The following is a 19,995-nucleotide window of genomic DNA, read 5'->3' as shown; positions in this document are numbered from 1 at the left end:
ATCATCCCATCTCTGCCAAAGACAAAGCCTGTAACCTCCTCCCACCTGGGCTTACCTGGGAGGCTGGCACCACCTTGGCCGAAAGGCCCAGCTATCTCCTGTAAAGCAAAGAACAAAAGACATTTTCACTGCTCCAGGCAAGGATGCAGGCTAGGCTGCAGTTGCCTAAAAGAGTAGGGGAAGTTTTAAAGAGACAGAAAATTTTTTTGCTGGTTTTTTTCAGGCCATTCCCTCTGTTACATACCCCCCACTCTGTATCTGTGGGAGGAGAGGCGACTACTGTGTTACAGAAGGTTTGCCCTGGCATTGAGACACCTGAGGTCACGTGGGTACCAGCAGCTGCGAGGAGAGCAGCGTCTGGGGAACCCGGGCTGAGCTGTCCTTGAGGATGGCAAACCTAGCAAAGCGAGGGAGGGAAGTGATCGAGGTTCGCAGGAAGATGATAAGTGGAATTCTTTTTTTTTTCCCTACAGTTTCTTTGATATGGCAAGATAAGTGAGCTGTTGGAATGGCTTATAGTTGCGGTATTCTGGAACATTCCCAGTCCTGCCTATTTGGGCTGCCCTGGGAGTCTAAGGCTGCCTCAGGCAAAGTACAAATCTGATCATTCAAATCCCAGGACTATGCACGACCTTCATTTAATGTCAGGGGTCCAAACTGTGGAATATTCCCTCCCATTAAAAGATAATGTTTATAAAGGTAAAACCAGGACTCTCATGCAGATATAAAAGTGAACATCTGTTTAAGATTTTATTTTACTTATAATGAGGGAACTAGGTATTATAACTGATTCAAAGGAAAACTGGAACAAAAGCACAAATTTACATGGTGTAAAAGCATGTTGACATGAACCTGCAGATTGGTGGAGAGCTGGGATTTCCTCTGCAGGAGAGAAGTCAGAGGGGCTTCCCCAGGCAGCACGGCCCCCATGTCTGCAGGACACTGTCCTGCCCCACAGTTGTCCATAGTGGGAAGAAGATGCAATGCGATTGGGCACCATGTGCACAGGGGCTGAGCCCTCCCCCAAGGGCAGTTTTGTGACCACCTCAGCATCACCTACCAGTGAGTAAGGTGTGGGGTGCAAATGGGATGGTTTTCACTGGTTGATGTGTTCTTGGGTTTGGGGGGCAATGGGACTCCACTCCTGACTGTGCAAAGTTGCATTTAGCCTAGGAGTTCAGGACTTGTATTTGCCCAGGTGTAAAACATATCCAGGAATACCCCTACCCCTAAGGAGTGTTAGGTAACCGCGTCTTTTTCCTCTCCTACTCACCCACTGCCCAGATTTTTAAAAACAGGGAAGAGGTAAATACTTTCAAATGATTTATTTTAAAAATCTGAATTTTAAGGCTATTTCTGTTTTTTAAAACAATTTATCTGGTACAAATGTGAAAAAATGTTAACATTTGTTAAATCTGGCTGGTTTATTTCTATACTCCAGTGTTCTGTATATTGGAATTATTGCATAATGCCCCCCTAAATATGAATAAAAGTATCCTTAGTAAAGAGGGACGATGGCCAACCACCTTGTGACCATGGGGCGCTGACTTACACCTCTGCACTCATCCAGGACCCACAGGGCTTAGCTAATGACTCCCTGAGTTTTGCCCTCACTTCCAACTTGGGACCAGCCAGAGAAAACCAAATGTGCTCCCCCGGCCAGTCCCCAGCGATGCTCTTCCTCTCAGGGGCCTGCAGCCATGAGCCTGTGTCCCCAGATGCCTCACTGGCAGTTCCATCAACACTCTCTTTGACAATTCCGTGTGTCGCCTCTGCTGCTTAGTCAAAGTACAGGACAGATGCTCGATCCCTCAGTGTGTCCACTAGGATCGAGAGCAGTAAAGCAACATCCTTAGTGCCGTCTGCCTTGTGATCCTCTTAGAACTATCGTTTGCTCCTTCTAGCAGTTTCATTACTAATTGTGGACAGAGTCACATGTTCAACCTGGACAAGTATTGTCTCTAATTAAAAAAAGCATCTTTGTGCTGGTTGACACTGAACTCTGTTAAACCACTTTGCTAGTCAGTGGTTTGTGACGTTTTCATGCCCTAATCCAGGGCCCCTTGGTGCCATTCCTCTCTTTGGCATAACTGTCAAGTGGGAAGTGATGCCAGAATGCATTTAGAGGGAGCAAGTCAGTCAAATGACCTGCAGGTGAGCAGTCCAGCTCCTGGCCTCGGAGCAGGAAGAGCAGGAACTCGTGTCTCACTACATGCATTAGCACATAGTGGCTGCATCACGCCACAGACCGTGTGAAATTGAGTGTCTCGCCCCTTGAGCAGCGGGGCCGGTGCCTTGTCGAGAGCACTGCCCTGCAGTCAGCCGCTGCGCTGGCCTCAGGAGTTTCTGCTCCTTGAGGGATTTTTCGTCAACCACCAAACACAAGCACTTGGTGCCTGTCAAAAATCTACACCCCTGTATGTGTGGGCAAAGATTTTGTGTTTTCCAGGCACCACTTGATCAATCCCAAATGTCAAAAGTATCTTTAGAGACAAAATTAAGAGGAGCCACGATGATGTTCAGGTAGCTGCGTGACAGTGATTCACAGCGACATGTCCCCTGTTACTCCCGTTTCTGGAATTGTAGCTGCAAAGTTACTGAGTAATTGAGCCAAAGGCAAGCTGGAAAGACAGCAAATGATACGGTAGTCGTACAGATGAGTTATGTAATCTGTTGATGTAAACATTACCTCTTACATTCCTAGAATGAGAAATTATAGAAATAATGATCTTATGTGTGTGCAAACTGCATATGCCTTTCATTTTAGAAAAAATATTTATGATATGTTTATTGAAGTATAATTCACATACCATAAAATTCACTGTTTTAAAGTGTACAATCATTGGTTCAAGTTGGAATATATTCAGAGTTGTGCAAGCATCACCACCCTCCACCCCATAACATTTTCACCCCCCGAAGGAACGATTATCGGTTACTCTCCAGCCCTCTGAGACCACTGTCTCTGTGAATTTGCCTATTCTGAACATTTTGTGTAAGTAGAACCACATAGTATGTTGTTCTTTCATTTACAGAATGTTTTCAGGTGCATCCATGTTGTAGCACGTATTGGTACTTCATTCGTTTTTATGAATGCTCCACTGTGTGGAAATACCTCGATTCGTGCGTCCAGTCATCAGCTGATGGCCATTTGAAAGACTTGCACTTTGGCTACCCTGAGTAATGCAACTGTGAACATTTGTGCATAGTTTTGTGTGTCCCCTCTGGGAACAGTTCAGGATGTTCTGGTTGGTAACTTCATGTCTTGTGCTCAGCCTCATTCACTGCAGTACAGATTTTTGCCTCAGTTTGCAGCTTACACCAGCCTTCCAGAGGACACGCCAGGTGGTTTTCTTGACATGGTTGGACTGCTGGATTGTTCATCAGGCAAGCTCGGTGAAGACAGTTTAGTGCCTGGTTTCGGGTTTATGTATTAGACGAGAATCTCTGGCCGTCTCTCGAGTTCTGTGGGGTGAGTCCACAGGGCTCACTGAGCAGTGCCTAGAAGGACACTGAGAACTGAGGTTGGTGACCCACCACCCTGCCTTGCAGAGTCGTGACAGCTTATGTCATTCTGTCTCGGTAACAGCTCCCTGTGGTGTAATTAATTCTCACCTTGTCTGTGCTCTGGTTTGTGAACAGTCTGGCGATCTTAGGTTCAAGACTGGCTAAGTTAGTTGGCTAAGAAGTTAAATAATCAGGGCTCATAGGTTTGTTTTCATTGCAACTGTACAAAGAGCCAGAATCCTAGAGCTGCAAGGATGACATAGGAATGAGAAGCATCAGTTTGGCTATGTTCCAAGAAAAGAAAGGAAAATCAGGGACTTTTCTTAGCTTTTATATGTCATACTTTATTTATGAAGCTCTTAAGGAGGTCTGTAAGTCACTATCCCTTATGCCTGCAAGACTCACCACAAAATAGGAAGGCGGCAGAGTGGGGAGGAAGGCCCGGCCTTGCTGGGCTGGGGAAACTGGGCCGTGGCCCGGGCGAGCAGTAGGGCCGAGCTGCCACCTGCCTTGCGTCTGGTACAACAGTTATCATAGAGCTAGCGGCGGCTTCAAGGAGCCACACCCTGAGTTCCTGTCAAGGAAAGTGCCCATGGCTCACGTGCCATGCCGAGCCCCTAACTGTAGATGCAGCCCAGCTATGTCTACAGGATCTGCAGGATCTTGGGGGTCCTGGCTCCCTGTAGGAATGCCTCTGACAACACAGGTGGAGTTTATGGGACCGATTGCGTCTTTTCCCTTTAGCTTACATGGGCTGTTTTGCAAAGCTAGGTCCTAATGGAAGAAATTACAGGTGAATGTATGCTGACTGTTGGAATTTGTAAGGGAAATGTGCAAATGCCCTGCAACTAATGTGTGACGTGCTGGGGCACAGCATGAACTGACTTGCTGTCCCTATGAGGTTGACATCATAGATGAGCAAAGGAGAGGATGGTATGAACAACACTGAAGAAAGAATCAGCATAAGACTTGCAAATAAGGGTGTCAGACACGGAAATGTTGGATTGCTTGGGTCACTGTGTTATCTGGCTTTGAAAAGTGACAGAACTCGAAGCGGCAGGAGCTGTGGTGGCAGGAGGAGTGGGGCTGGGCCCCTGCTGTGTGCACCCTTCCCGTTGCCTTGTTCCCTTCTCCTGGCAGCGCTGGATGAGGTGCTGCCCCCTCCCAGGGAGGACGACCTTCCACGATGCTGGTGTGCCTGAGGCTAGCGAGTGGCTTAGAGCCCGGGCCAGTGCTTCCTCTTCCGACTCCTGCCCGTGCGCTGTCTTCCTGTTACACTCGCTGGCTTTTGTCCAGCTGAGAATCTCCGCCTCCTTTCCAGCTCTGTTTGTTACACCCCCGTAAAGCTGACACCTTTAAGTTCCTTTGGAGCGGTAGTCCCCAACCTTTTTGGCACCAGGGACAGGTTTCATGGAAGACAATGTTTCCATGGACCAGGGAGCAGGGGGATGGTTTCAGGATGATTTCAGCATATTACGCTTATTGTGTAGTCAAACGTCTCTGCTAACGATAATCTGTATTTGCAGCTGCTCCCCAGTGCTAGCATCATCGCCCCAGCTCCACCTCAGATCATCAGGCATTAGATTCTCATGAGGAGTGCGCAGCCTAAATCCTTTGCATGTGCAGTTTACAGCAGGGGTCGAGCGCCTATGAGAATCTTACGCCACTGCTGATCTGACAGGGGGCGGAACTCAAGCTGTCATGCCAGCGGTGGGGAGCAGCTGTAAGTACAAATGAAGCTTCCATTGCTTGCCCCCTGCTGTGTGGCCCTGTTGTTACTGGTCCACAGCCCCCAGGGTTCAGGACTGCAGCTTTGGAGAATTGAGGTGTGGGACCTAGAGCCACGTGCTAGGGCCACATGTTCTGAGTGGACCCAGGGCCATGTGCTGAGATGGGACCTGGATCGTGTGCCAGGGCTGTGTGTTCTGAGATGGGACCTGGATCGTGTGCCAGGGCTGTGTGCTCTGAGGTTGTATTTTGCTTCACTAACTAAAGTATCTTTGTCACCTTAGTGCTGACCCCACACAGCACGGATGAGGGTGTTTGTAAGAACTCTAGCCAGCAGTTGGTTACCTGATGCCTCTGAGTGCAGTACTATAACACAAAGATGAGTCAGACTCAGGTCCTGTCCCCCCCTGGGAAAGCCTTACTGAGTTTAGATACCTGAATCAGTTGGATAATTCTTACATATTGAACCATAACGTAACTTTCTTCTTTCATCAACAACCTTCCCCAGCATCACTGCCTTTCTGTCTTGAAGCCCTAAGATTTTGCTGTGCAATGTGTGCTTACACAAAGTCACCCTGTGCCTCTCATGGGGGCACAGGCAGCCTGCTCCTGCCACTCACCTGCGGGTCTGGCCCCCCAGGGCCAAAGAGGGCAGGTGGTCAGGCAGGGAGCTGGGTCCCAGGGCTCCCTACAGCCCAGAACGAGGGCCTCAGTCAGCAGGTGCAGATTTCTGTTCAGAGGAGCAAGCATTTAAAACAAAACCTTGGGTAGGGGTGTTATGTGCAAATTCTGAGGCAACTGCTAACATTGTCCTCCTCTCCGCAGTGTGCGGGGGAAGAGAACTGGGTGGACAGCCGGACCATCTACGTGGGACACAGGGAGCCCCCTCCTGGCACAGAGGCCTACATCCCACAGAGATACCCGGACAACAGGATAGTCTCCTCCAAGGTAATTGTGGTCCGAGCATTTACTCCGCACCTAAAGAGACAGCTCGGGAGGGCACTGGGTCTCCCCACAGCCCCGAGGGCATGGCACGGGGGCTGTTTCCAGAGCTCTGGTGGCTTTATCCCTCTGATTATCCCCAGACACTTTGAGACTGTGGAGATGTCTCAACACATTGTCTGTATTCTCTTTTAATCGAATCACAGATGTAGTGTGCAGTCCTGAGGTCCAGGACATTCAGTCCTACCACTGCGCTTACTTCCTTGCTCTCTGCTGTGTGCTTGTCATTCACCACCCGGGGCCGGAGCTTCCTCGGCTGTGAAATAGAAACAATACTCGTTGCCCCCAGCAAAAACCACCCTGTAAAGTAAAACATGGAAGAATCTAAGTATCTAAGATTATCCATTAGGTGCAAGCAATGCAAATAGGAAGAAATGTGAATTGAGTGCCGTGATTTAAATGAGGTGTATTTCTTTTCATTGACTGGAAAAGGGAATCCAAAGATGTGTGTTACACCCTTAGAGAGACCTGATAAATGGGTCTTAAGAATAGGGTGGAAAATTTAGTTGCTGGCATTGAACTCAGGGTAAGTGATGGCTCCCAGATAATGGAGAACTTTCTCCTTCAGATACATAAACAGATGAGCCTGAGAACACACACACACACACTCACACACACACACACACACACACACACACACACACACACACACACACACACACACACAGACGGGAGTGCTGATGATATAGCCCCCTGAGGTAGGACTCCTTAGTTGACACTTGTGTCTGTCACACATGAAGTTGTAGAGGTAGGATTCAGGGACACAGGTGAGCAGGCAGGAAACTTGCACTGTGCGATGCAGCGTCTGCTCCACTCAGGGCATGTGTGAAGGCACCTTGTCCTCAGCACAAACTCCAGGCAAGTGGCTTCTCCCTTCCAGGCACAGAGCTCAATTCTGACGGTCCCAAGTTGTTGGACCTTCCCATCTGCATGGAAAGTTTTGTATGCATGCTGGTGGATGAGAGGAGTCAGAGGACATTCTTGCCCGTGGGATATGGCAGGAATCTGAGGGATGCTGTGCTTCCGATAAAAGCCTTCCTCACGGTGTTGGAGGCAGCAATGGAAAGCAGCTATTGCTCTGTCTGCTCTGGCCGTTTGCTGTCTGATTCACGTTTCAGGGCCTTTTAAGCATTTCCGTAGTTTTGTCCCCAGATAGCCCTGCGGAAAGTGGCCAGGGTGATTCTGAGCTGCCTGCCTGTACTCTTGCCGCCGCCCCCCACCCCCCTCTCCCCCCGTCTGCCAAGGCCCCTTCCTCTCCGCAGTCCCAGCCCCCAGACACCCCTGGTTCTCAAACTAAGAAAGCCTTGCACCACCAGGGTGGGTTTTGTTAGTTTATTGTGGGCTTCTAGAAGTGGTTTCCTCTGGGAAGGCTCCTTCAGACCAGGAGCTAACAGAGTTAGCTCGACAGTCTCTAGGAGAGCGGCTGGACTCTCTGGCTCCTGGCCCCGTGGAGGACGGCTCAGGGCTAAAGCCCTTGAACAGCTTTCATTGCAGCTTCCGCAGGGACTGTGCTCTCAGACGTGTGTGTGGAATGCTCTTCATTCTTCAAAGAGCCAGGATCTGTGGCTTGATCTCAGTTTCAAGTGGATGATAACGTGTAATTTCAAGGGCTAATTACCTATGATCTAACCTCTTTGCTAAGGAAGCCCAGGAGGGAAAGGCCTCAGAGAGGTGGGAGTTTAGACTCCACAGTGGGAGTATATCTGTGTTTTCTTTTCTTTCTTTCTTTCTTTTTTTTTAATTTCAGCTTATTATGGGGGTACAGAAGTTCAGGATATATATATTGCCCGTGTCCCCCATCCCCCCGAGTCAGAGCTTCAAGCGTGTCCATTCCCCAGACAGTGTGCATCACACTCATCATGTAATTGTACCCCCATCACCTCCCCCCACCCCTCATCTGCCCAAGTCAGAACATTCAAGCCTGTCCATTCCCCAGACAGTGGGCAACGCACTCATCATGTAGGTATACACCCATCCCCTTTCCTCACCCCCCACCTCAGTCTGAAACCCAATTGGTGTTATCCCCAAATGTGCACTTAGGTGATGATCAGGGAAACCAATTTGCTGGTGAGTACATGTGGTGCTTATTTTTCCATTCTTGGGATACTTCACTTAATAGAATGGGTTCCAACTCTCTCCAGGAGAACAAAAGGGATTCTATATCACCGTTATTTCTTATAGCTGAGTAATACTCCATGGTATACATATACCACATTTTACTAATCCACATTTTTTATTTTTACTTTAAAAAAAAAAAAAAACCTGGCAGTTAAGCCTTTTCAAGTGTCACAGAAGCCTATCCTCAGCAAGTTTACTTTTATTAAATCAAAGGATGTGAAAGCACTTGTTCTGTGAAAAGTTGTATGAAAATGCCGATCTGATTACTTTAAATTTCTAATCTGTTTGACAGAAGTGCAGTTATTGGTGATCAGTGATCGATTAGAGCTCCATTTCCTTTTTGAGGGAGAGACGTTGGGCAGTGTCTGATAGAAGAAGGAAAAACCAGAAATTACCACCCAGCGCAGCCCCTTTCCTGCATCCTGTCCACATGCAGACCCCCTAGGCCAGCTTGGCTTCCCGTGTGGGACCCAAGGAAATGATCCTGAAGCCATGAAAATGTACCTGCTGGCTGACTTACAGAATTGTACTTTAGGGCACAAAATCCAGCTGGTTTCCAGCTTTGGCCTCAGGAGCCTGAAAAAGGAAATATTGGTGTAGTCTGTACCGTCATTCTGTGCCTTCAGGAAAGTTGAATTACTTCTGATTGTTGAATTACTTCTGATTGTTGTGGGGGGAATATTCCCTCTACCAAGTAGTAGACAGAAACCACGTCTTAATGACTCATTTGTATAAGTGACTTCCATGTTCACCACATCTTTTAAGCTCCAAAACAACCCTGTGAGGCCACTATCAGTTGCTATTCCCAACTTACTCAGGAGGAAACTGAGGCTTGGGGCACAGTAATATGCCCAAGGCCATAGGAAGCGGGTGAGCTGGTCCTCAGCCACCGTCTGACTCTGCCACCGGGGTGCCTGCCAGAGACCCAGCCTCGCCCCTCCTGATGCTCATTCATTTTCTAACATCAGTAACCCAGAATTTTGGCATAATTTTCTATATTTTACATTCCCATTTTGTAATTATAAATGGAAGAGAAACCTCAACTCTGTGCAAGTTGATTGTAATCCAAGTAGGCCAATGTCCTGTCTCCAGGCCGTTTTTGGGACAGTCACATGTACACCTGTTGTGCTGGATCCATTTTCAGGTAAATAATAGCTGAGGCTTCAGGGCGGTATCCAGCTGCTTCATCTTATGTCCTCGCTGCTGGCCAGGCAGCTCGTGCCCTGGGTGTTTCTCTTACGGGGTGTCTCATTGCCACATGATTGAAGGTACCAGGCGAGGCTGCGCTCTTCTAACTCCAGGCAGGTGACACCAAACCAGGGATTGGCTTACACAGAAGAACGGGAGGCACAGAAACATGATGCTCAAATAATGATGAGGTGTTCTCAGCTCAGGAGTAAAACCACAGAAAGCCTGTGTAGACTAGGCATGAAGACCTTTGCAAGTGAGAGAACTGCAAGTAGTGATTAATTGTCTCATACCGTTCAACAAACCTCGCAGTGTCTGTTGAGTGCAGGGAGCTGCTGAGGTCACGCAGTTTTACCAGTTTCCCAGTAGAAGGAAAAGCCACTTGGCTCTGTGCTGTGGCTTTGATACTGAGAATTTCCAGGATTAAGTACTTCTAGTGCTTGTATCACAGTGGGGGGTATTAATATTAATAGTACTTCATACTACCTCAGTTGTGGTCATGTATCCAGGCAAATATTTAGATTGTTACATTTTAACAAAGATGAACAATGTATAACGAGTCCACCACTGTGGGCTTGCCAGACTCTTTGTGTAATGAAATGCTGATTTTATTTGTTTTGTCTACATATTACTGACATATCAGTGTAGTCATGAAAGTTTAAATTATTTCATTGGGTTTTACTTTTCTTATTGTATATCATCAGGAATTAATAACCTTATTTTTGAGGATACTAATGATCAGCACTGGTAACTTACTTTGTAGAACGTGGTGAGTACAGAGCGTAATATTGACCACATTAATTACGTCTTAGCTGCAGCAGGGCCTGTGGTGCCTGATTAAATAAAGTAACCACTTAGTGGTTTTAAATTCCAAAGCTGTGCAGTAACGTTCAAGTAGAGCAAGGCCAGATACTTGCATAGCCTTCTAGAGTTAATAAAACTTGATTTGCATTGTTTGGAAGGATCATAGAAGATGATAATTTGTTTTATTCTATTTTATCTCACATATATTATTAAAACTTCCTAATACAGAAACTTTTCAAAACTGCATTAAAGAGAGTGTATTGTAAATCTCTGCTGCTTATCACCCCAACCTGTGGCCAGCCTGTCTCCTATGCACCCCATTTTCGTTCAAGGATTATTTTGAAGGAAATGCTAGGCAGCATATAATTTTTACCTATAAATATTTCAGGAAATGAAAGATGGAATGTTGAGTAGAAACTTTTTTCATTAATTTGACTTTGTTACTAAGTGATGTATTATAGAAATTTGGGGAAATAATTTGATTAATTAGTGAATAATAAATACGTTGGCCTGGGTGCTGGAAAGTAAGGGTGGTTTCATGGGGTGGGGCCTTAAAGACAATTCCATTTTGGGAATGGTATCTCTTAGGAATTATGTGAAAATATGTGGAGAATATCATTCCATGTTAGTCTCAGAAACATGAAAAGTAGACATAAATGATGTGATTACATGGTAACTTTTATATTCCTTTTATATTTCCTTTTAAAAGTTAATGGAAAGAAACTTTTTCGTTATGTCCCACTTAAGAGAAAAATATATCTTTCTTAAAAAAAAATTGATTGCTTAGGGAAAAGTGAGATGAGTGACAGCAGTGTCCCAGCTCAGGAAGGAATTGGGGGTCCCCTGTCACAGGCGTCTATACTGCACGTGACGTGGAGTGTCTTTTGAAAGGGACTTAGATTAGTTGTAAATGTATATCACAACCTCTAGGGCAACCACTAAGTACCTGTTTTAAAAAGAAGCATAATTGATATTCTGAGAGAGAAGAGAAAATAGTCGTATAAAATGCTCAGTTAAAACCAGAGAAGGCAGGAAAAGAGTAGCAGAAACAAAAGAAAGAATAGGAAGAAAGGAATAGAAAACAGTTATATACAGTAAATATTGTTCTAAGTATATCAATAATCACTTTATTATTCTTTTTTGTAGAGATGGGATCTTACTGTGTTGCCCAGGCTGGTCTCAAACTCCTGGCCTCAAGCGATCCTCCTGCCTCAGCCTCCCAAAATTCTGGGATTATAGGTGTGAGCCACCATGCCCAGCTTCAATAATCACTTTAAATGTGAATTGTCTAAATATATCAATTAAAAGATAGTAACTGTCAGAATAAACAAAGAAGACCACCTAACGATATGTTGTCTATAAGAAAGCCATTTTAAATGTAAAAACACAGATAGATTAAAAGTCAAGGACAGCAAAAGACAGCATAGTATAGCATGCTAATTCTACTCAAAAGACCACAGGATTAGCTATGTTAATTTAGGTCAAAGTAGACTTAAAAATAAGAAAAGTTATCAGCGATGAAGAGGGTCATTGCACAACAATAAAGGGGTCAACTCTCCAGGGCAACTTGACAGTCCTTAATATGTATGTACAGCAGAGAATTAAAATATATAGGGCAAAAACTGACAGAACTAGAAAGAGAACTAGGAAAATCTACTGTTACCACTGGAGACCTCATCACCCCTATCCGTCAGACAGAAAATCAGTAAGGACTTAAGTTGAACTGAATTGCACCATCAGTTTGTTGGATCTAATTGAGATTTATAGAATATTCCATCCAACAACAGCAGATTACATACTCTTTCCAAGCTCACAGGGGACATTTACTATAAGAGACAACATTCTGGGTTATAAAATATAACTTAAGACTTCAAAGAATAGAAATCATACAAAGTAGTCTCTCAGTCTACAATTGAATTAAATTAGAAATAAATCAGTAATAGAAAGGTAACTGGAAAATACCCAAATATTTGGAGATTAAATAGTACACTCGTAAATAATACATAGATCAAAGAAAAAGTCTCAAGAGGTATAAAAATATTTCAAGCTAAACAAAAAATGAAATTACAACTCACCAAATCTTGTGGGATGCAGGGAAAGTAGTGCTTAGAGGGAAATTCATAGTATTAGATGCATAGGTTATAAAAGACGAAAGATACAAAATCAACAAGCTAAACTTACACTTTAGGAAACTGGGGCAGGGGGAAGCAATCCAAAGTAAGCAGAAGGAAAGAAATATTTAAAAAATTATAGCAGAAATCGATGAAACTGGAAACCAATCAGTAGGGAAAATGAACGAAATCAAAAGCTGGTTCTTTGAAAAGATCAATCAAGTTGATAAACCTCTAGCCAGGCTAAACAAGGAAAAAAGAGAAATGATACAAATTCCTAATATCAGAAAAGAAAGAGGGGTATTACTACTGACAACATGGATAACGAAAAGTTTATGAAGGAATATTATGAACAACTCTATGTGCATAAAATCGATAACTTAGGTGAAATTGACCAATTCCTTGAAAGACACCATCTGTCAAAACTCAAAGAAGGAGAAAGATAATCTGAGTAGGCCTACATCAATTAAAGAAATTGAATCAATAGCTAATAACCAAATTCAGGATATGTTGGATAGTGTAGGGCCATACCAGGCTTTGGTTCCTATGTTAAGTTGTAAAGAACTTATGTTTGTGATCCTGGCCTTAAAGGAGTTCTTGGGATGAGAGTTTGACAACTCACATCTGGATTCTGCCAATGCCCATACCCTCCTCCCACTGGGAGTTTGAAATATGCACTGTTGAAAATGCAGACCCATGGCGGAGGCCCACAGCACAGGCCATGCAGGGCGCTCCGTCAGTTTTAGTAGACGGTCTTCATTAAAAGGCAAAAGCATGTCAAATGGAATTTTGAAAACCATTTCAAACTCAGTGTTCACTGCAGGTTCATGATATCTGTCACGTTGTTTTCAACATAGAGTTAAACAAAAACTTTCCTCCCAAAGCAAAATGAAAACTCTGGAGAATGTGTGGTGGTGGGACACGCCTCTCTCCTTCCCCTCCCTCACCTCGGAGGGCTTGGGCTGGCAGGCGTGGCCAGGGACACAGGACACAGGACACAGGACATGCCTGCAGACAAGCTGCCCCCACCCTGGGTTGAGACTTCCACGTCAGCGTGCTGTCATCACCTGGTCATACTGTCACAAAAAGGAGAGATTATGAAGAAATTAATGACGTAAACATGCTAATTTTTTGAGTTAATGATTATAGGTTTATATTTTATGAAAGACATCTTAATAATAAAACTATTGTTGAATTACTTTGCATTTTATTTTGAATTCTCCAGAATTGGGTAAGGTACATATGCTAGTTTTGGAATAAACACTTTGTTTTAGCAGTTTGTATTTGTGGTCAATTAATTGATAAAATGTCAACAAATACCCTAAATTATGCATTATGAGTTTGGATCTAAAAGTAAACATTTGAACTTTGAACTCTAGTGCTCCTTATTATGGGGTGGAGTAACACCACACAAATTAGAATGTATTCTAAATGACACATTTTTGTTTTTCTTTTATGCAGTACACATTTTGGAACTTCATACCCAAAAACTTGTTTGAACAATTCAGAAGAATAGCCAACTTTTATTTCCTTATCATATTTCTGGTACAGGTAAGGCATCTCATCAAATTCAAATCTAGTAAGTGACATTTTATTCTTAGGTAGTTGCGCTTGGTTTTCTAATAAAAGAGCAGGGATTTTGCCACCCCTCATCTATAGTACAATTCATTCATTTATTTTCTTAAGGACAACATATATCAGTTCTATGAGACCCAGACAAGCTAAAAGACACAGGAGGTCACTTTGCATTTATGTTGGTGAAGGCCAACCTTTCTCCACTCTCCTTCCAGTACTGGAGGGGAAATGGCAGCTTTGTAATCTAGAAGTTCAAAGCCAACCTATGCATTATTACGCTGATTTGTACTCTTCCTAAGTGCATGTGGACGTGCTAAAGAAAATCCAAAGAAGTTACACGTTAAAAGACAGTTAAAAGAAGAAAGAAAGGAGGGAAGGAAGGAAGAGTAAAAAAAACTCAGCAAGGGCATGAGTTAGGGAATGATATGTCAGGTGCATTTTAAGAACAGCAATCTAATTTTTCTAAATCATACAAACTACAGTTGAAGGACTTTCAAAATTTCCCCAACATTAAATTATCCAAATGATGTAATTAAAGAAAGACATCGGGGCAGAGGAGTGAATGAACACAATTGTGTGCAGCACCAGACCATGTCTGCCGCTTGCTAAATGTGGTTTCTTAAGTATCCGTCTTAAATTAAAGAAAGCTGCCTTCAGTTTTAAAGTCAGTAAAGTGGGATGATTTACTTCCTATCTAATTTATGTCTAGCAGTGGATAAAGTGGGGTGCCTGCAAAATGTTTTAAATAAGTGAAAGCAAAGGCTAAATGGAGGCTGGGGCAAACCCACCTGTCAACAGCCACTGGTTTGTGCTTGTGAAACAATTCTGCAATTCTCCTTTCGTCACAGTTGATCATCGACACACCCACGAGTCCCGTCACGAGTGGACTTCCACTGTTTTTCGTCATTACCGTCACGGCTATCAAACAGGTAAGCATTTTACAGGCAAAAAAGGAGAAAGTCACGATCTTTGCTATGTGAATCACATAGCTTTGAATTTCATTCAAAGCAAGGGAATCTGGCTTATTTTCGCTAGTTCATGTAAAATTTAATTAAATTCTAGAGATTCAGTTTTGTGGCTGTTTTAGATCGATGCTTGAGTTGAAATAAGAGAGGTCTTAGAATCTAGTTGCTGGTTTGGTGCCCTTTGAATTTGAGAAGAAAACTATGGTTTTCACATCCTGAATCCACCAGAGATGCTTCCTGGTTTCGATGAATCGCACAGCCTTGCTGTATCCTAGTGGTCTTGACCACGGAACGTGCCCCTCACAGCCCTCTGATCTGGAGTCACGGTACCACCTGCCAGCCCATCAGACTCACTCAAGTGCCGTCCTGCTTCTTTCTAGTCCTCATAGATGAAGCCAGCGCCTGACATGGAGAAGAGCCCGTCTCAGTTTTCCCCACTATCCGTTTATCCGGTTTTAGTGGCTCAACCTCACTGTCTAGTTCCAGAAAATTTTTGTCACTCCAAGAAGAAGTTCCATGCCTATGAGCAGCACTCCCCACCCCTCCTCCCACAGCCCCTGGCAAGGACAGATCCACTTTCTGTCCCTGTGGATTTGCCTATTCTAGACATTTCGTACTCATATTTCTTTTGCGGTCTTTTGTGACTGGCTTCTTTCACTTAGGAGAATGTTTTCAAGGATTGTCCACATGTTAGCATGTGCCAGTACCTCATTCCGTCTCATTAATGAGTAATATTCCATTGTGTGGATATACTGCGTTTTGGTTATCAATGCCTCTGTTGATGGCCATTTGGGGTGCTTCTGCTTTTTGGCTATTACGAATAATGCTGCTGTGAACATTTGTGTTAAAGGTTTGTGTGGACATAGGTTTTCTTTTTACCCCGCCTTTATTTATTTGTAATTGACAAATAATAAATAATATGTATTTATGGGTGGACATAGGTTTGCAATTCTTTGGGCACATACCTAGGAGTAGAACTGCTCTAATGTTTTGTGGAACTGGCGAAGTGTTTTCCAAAGTGGCTGCACCACTTTACATTCCCACAAGTGGTATTTAAGGGTTCCAGGTTCTCTACTTCCTTGTGAATGCTTCTTATTACCCTTGTTTTTATTATAGCCATCCTGTGTGTGTGAATTGGTATTGCGGTTTGCATCTCCCTGGTTCCCAGGATGCTGAGCATCCTTTCTTGTGCTTATTGGCCATTTGTACGTCTTCCTTAGAGGAATATCTTCAAATCCTGCGCCCATTGTTAATTTGGGTTAGTTGTCTTTTTATAGATGAGCTTTAAGAGTTCTTCATATGTTCTAGAGACAAGCCCTTTATCTGCCACAAACTTTGAACCAATGATATTTGCATTTCATTGCGGTAGACACTTTGAGATGCTGTTTTCATTCTTTCACGTGTCCCAAGATGTTGCAGACAGCGGGTGATCTACCACCCTTAAGTTAAAGGGACCTTCACATCTCACAAAACCCAAATGCAAAGGCACCTTAATCAATCAAGAAAACTTCTGCATGCTGTATCTTCTGTTCTCTTCTTTCAGTACACTACCCCAAACTCTTTGACCAGAGTGTGTGTTTTTGTCTCTGAGGAAGAATTTGAATGTATGTGTCTGTGCGTATTTGAGGCAAAAGTGTCCAGCAGGGCTTTTGGCTGTGAGAACCCAGTTAGGCTGCCTCTCCAGCGCTTTCCCCGATGCCTGAGTTTACGCCAGAGCAGCCCCAACGCTTGCTACTTAATGCAACGCTCATGTGCAGGGGGAACCACACGGTGTCACAGAGTGGGGCGGTGGCTCTCTATGACTCTGGGCCACCAGACCTAATAAAGACTTAGTTTTTTAATGGAACAGAAGTATGGCCAGCTTGTGCTTTTCCAAGTAGGATGTTTATGTTCAGCTGGTAGAAATATAATTGGTGCTAAGTTAGTTTCTTGAGGACTTTTTGGCATTTTATATTAAAAGCCTAAAAGTCTTGCTTATCTTTTGACTCAGACGTTTCCTTTTTAGGAAGTTATCCTAAGGTCATAACATGCAGAAAAATATAGTATTTAGATATACTTAGATAAACATCTTTATCAAACAACTTTGCAGTTATAAAACTGCAAAAATTTAAAGCAGTCTAAATTGCCATGGAAAAATGCCCATTTTCTATCAAGGGTACGAAGTAGACTAGTATATGTAGTGTGATCCTAATTTTGAAAAAAATACACTTCCTACAGGCTTGAATTTGCTTCTACATAGTTAAACATGAGATTTCTTTTTCTCCCTTCCTCCTTCCCTGCCTCCACCGTTTCCCTTTTAGGGTTATGAAGACTGGCTTCGCCATAAAGCAGACAATGCCATGAACCAGTGTCCTGTCCATTTCATTCAGCACGGCAAGCTTGTTCGGAAGCAAAGTCGAAAGCTAAGAGTAAGTAATAACTGACACGTTCACCTGGTTTAACACCAATTAACAATTTAAAAAAATCAGTTTTAGCTAGATGTGGTGCATGTGCCTGTAGCCCCAGGTGCTCAGGAGGCTGAGGCAGAAGGATTGCTTGAGCCCAGGAGTTGGAGGCTGCAGTGAACTGTGATTACATCTGTGAATAATCCTTGCACTCCAGCCTGGGCAATGTAGAGAGATCTTGTCTCTGAAAAAAAATTTTTTTAATTAAAAAAAAATAAATGTAAAAAGTAATGATGAGTTTCATTTTCTATGGCAAAACAAACTGTCTGAAAATTATTTTAGTGAGTATATACCTCCTCCTCAAATACTTCTCTAGTGTGACAGAGAACCCTCTGTGCAGTGTAGACAGAGCACAGCAATGCCCTTATCCCAGGGGCCCTGCCAAAGGCAGCAAGACTGTCCACGCAGCCAGAGGGACTAGCACTTGTGGGGTTGGGAGGTTGTGCACCTTCCAGACATACAGTCTCAGTCATTGAGACTCCTTCCTTGGTGATGAAATAAAAAAGATGCAGATATAAAACTAGATGTTTACATTTTATTCAAAAACCTATACAACAGGCTGGTCTGAAGGTAGTGAATTATCTCACTTGATTGTTAACAGTTGCAGATTGAACTCTTTGTTCCATTACTTCCCCCCCTCCTCACTATTGCACTTGACTAGTCTTTAAAAAAAATAAAAAACCCATATGACAAACATTCTGTGATTCATTTTTTCACTTTATTTTAGTGCCCCCTTTGCTTTATTTCTAGTCCTGCTCTGGTAACCTGGGCGGTGTCTTGGTTCTGTTCATCAGGAAGCTCTTGGAACTCTAGTGCCTGGGTTATAAAATACCTAGATTTAGATCAAAGCCTTCCTGCAGGAATGCTTCCCACTCAGCCACTCTAACAGAACACTTGAACTCACTCCCCCTGCTTGCTCTGAATCAAACATAATCTTGTTATGGATGTTTGTGTTTTCATTGCGCAATATCCAGTCGCAACATACCTGGGGACTGCTCTGCTCTGCCATTGCTGCATTGAAACCTAGCCTGGTCTCCCGTTGGTTCCAGCAGAATGTCTGGAAAGGACCTTCTAGAATTGCACTGTTATCTGCATGTCTTGCTGTACATAAACACCGTGATGATACCTGGGTACAGACTGAACACTTTAGGCAGGTGCACCGTCTCACCAAGGTGAGACTTTCAGTGCATCCTCTTTCTGTCTGTCGTGCAGGTTGGGGACATTGTCATGGTCAAGGAGAATGAGACCTTTCCCTGCGATCTGATCTTCCTTTCCAGCAGCCGGGGAGATGGGACGTGCCATGTCACGACCGCCAGCTTAGACGGAGAGTCAAGTCACAAAGTACGTACCTGTTATGTGAGATTCCAGGGCAGAGTCTTGGATTCGTCCTCAGACGGTTCCTGTGTGGCCACAGAAATGAACGTCTTGTTGGAATGTACATTTTTTGGCACCACAGTGAAGATTCAGGGAGTTGTTGTGCTGCCCACGTTTTTCTTTTTCCTTTTGAAAATGAATTTCATTGTGTATATTTAAGATCTATGACATGTTATAAGATACATATATATAGTGAAATGGTTATTATAGTGGAACAAAGTAACGTATCCATCATCCCACAGAGTTACCCATCTCTCTCTGCCAAGGCAAGACCAGCTGTAATCTACTCATTTAGCAAAATTCCTGAATGCGATACACTGTTATTAACTATGCCCTCATTGTGGATTGGAGTCTTCCTGCTCATTCCACGTATTTCCTTCTTTGTATCCTTTGACTCATGTCTCCCCTTTTCCTCCCCACTTTTTTCTTTCCTCTCAATGTTTGTAACAAACAACCATCTCAGGTTCACAGAAAGAACTTCGGTGTTAGCCTGTGTCATTTAGCTCATGTTCCAAATTAAGGATTTAATAAATAGATTGTTGGAATTTTAAAGGCTTTTGTTTTAAGAGTCAAAATTGGTGTCTTTACTAGCCTAGAATTACATGAAGTTACACATAATTCTAGATTTTTTTTCCTGTTACTTCAGTGACTGTAGTTTTGTGAAAATGTCTTAATAAGGATTTTCTGAAATCCTGCATAGTTATTTTCTTGTGTTTAGTACAGAATTCTCCATGTGCAGTTGATGCTACAAAAATTTTAATTATAATCCTAAAAAATATATAGCACTATCAATTTTAAGGCTTTTATTAATTTAAAAATCTGGAAGTTTCCAAGGAATTATGAAAGTGAGCATAGCTTAGTGGATTCAACCATTTCTAAGTCATTAGCTCATAAAATTGCAATTCTAAAATAGTATTAATATTTAAATAATACCTGTGGATATAGGCAATATCCACTATGAGATTGGAATTTTCTTTACAAAATCACCAAAGGATGTGCCAATCTTTCATGGATAACTCATGATATTGTATAAGGCCCTGTGGAGTTTTTTTCAGCTAAATTTATTTTCACATTTTCTGGGTAGCACATCCCAGGAGAGTTAACACGCACCATAATAGATTATAAGCACAGTGCTTCTGGGAGTGGGAATCCCTGCACCAGTCAGGCGTCTGCTGTAAGGGC

General features: G+C 43.4%; 1 protein-coding gene across 13 annotated transcripts in view; it reads left to right on the top strand.

Moving 5' to 3' along the window:
* The window catches only part of ATP11A (ATPase phospholipid transporting 11A), a 150,441-nt gene that overhangs the window by 72,757 nt on the left and 57,689 nt on the right, over positions 1-19,995 (top strand). For all 13 annotated transcript variants that reach the window (XR_006739007.1, XM_045567550.1, XM_045567558.1 and 10 more), the window contains exons 2-6: positions 6,058-6,180; positions 13,917-14,006; positions 14,879-14,959; positions 17,296-17,403; positions 18,652-18,780. Coding sequence is in view for 12 of the 13 variants with exons in the window: in XM_045567550.1 (XP_045423506.1) it covers positions 6,058-6,180; positions 13,917-14,006; positions 14,879-14,959; positions 17,296-17,403; positions 18,652-18,780 (531 nt within the window). In the remaining variant the exon portion in view is untranslated. The remainder of the gene's footprint in view (positions 1-6,057; positions 6,181-13,916; positions 14,007-14,878; positions 14,960-17,295; positions 17,404-18,651; positions 18,781-19,995) is intronic.

This window comes from Lemur catta, chromosome 13 (assembly GCF_020740605.2).
Source record: "Lemur catta isolate mLemCat1 chromosome 13, mLemCat1.pri, whole genome shotgun sequence".
NCBI classification, from domain to species: domain Eukaryota; kingdom Metazoa; phylum Chordata; class Mammalia; order Primates; family Lemuridae; genus Lemur; species Lemur catta.
This window is presented reverse-complemented; position numbering and strand designations above follow the sequence as displayed.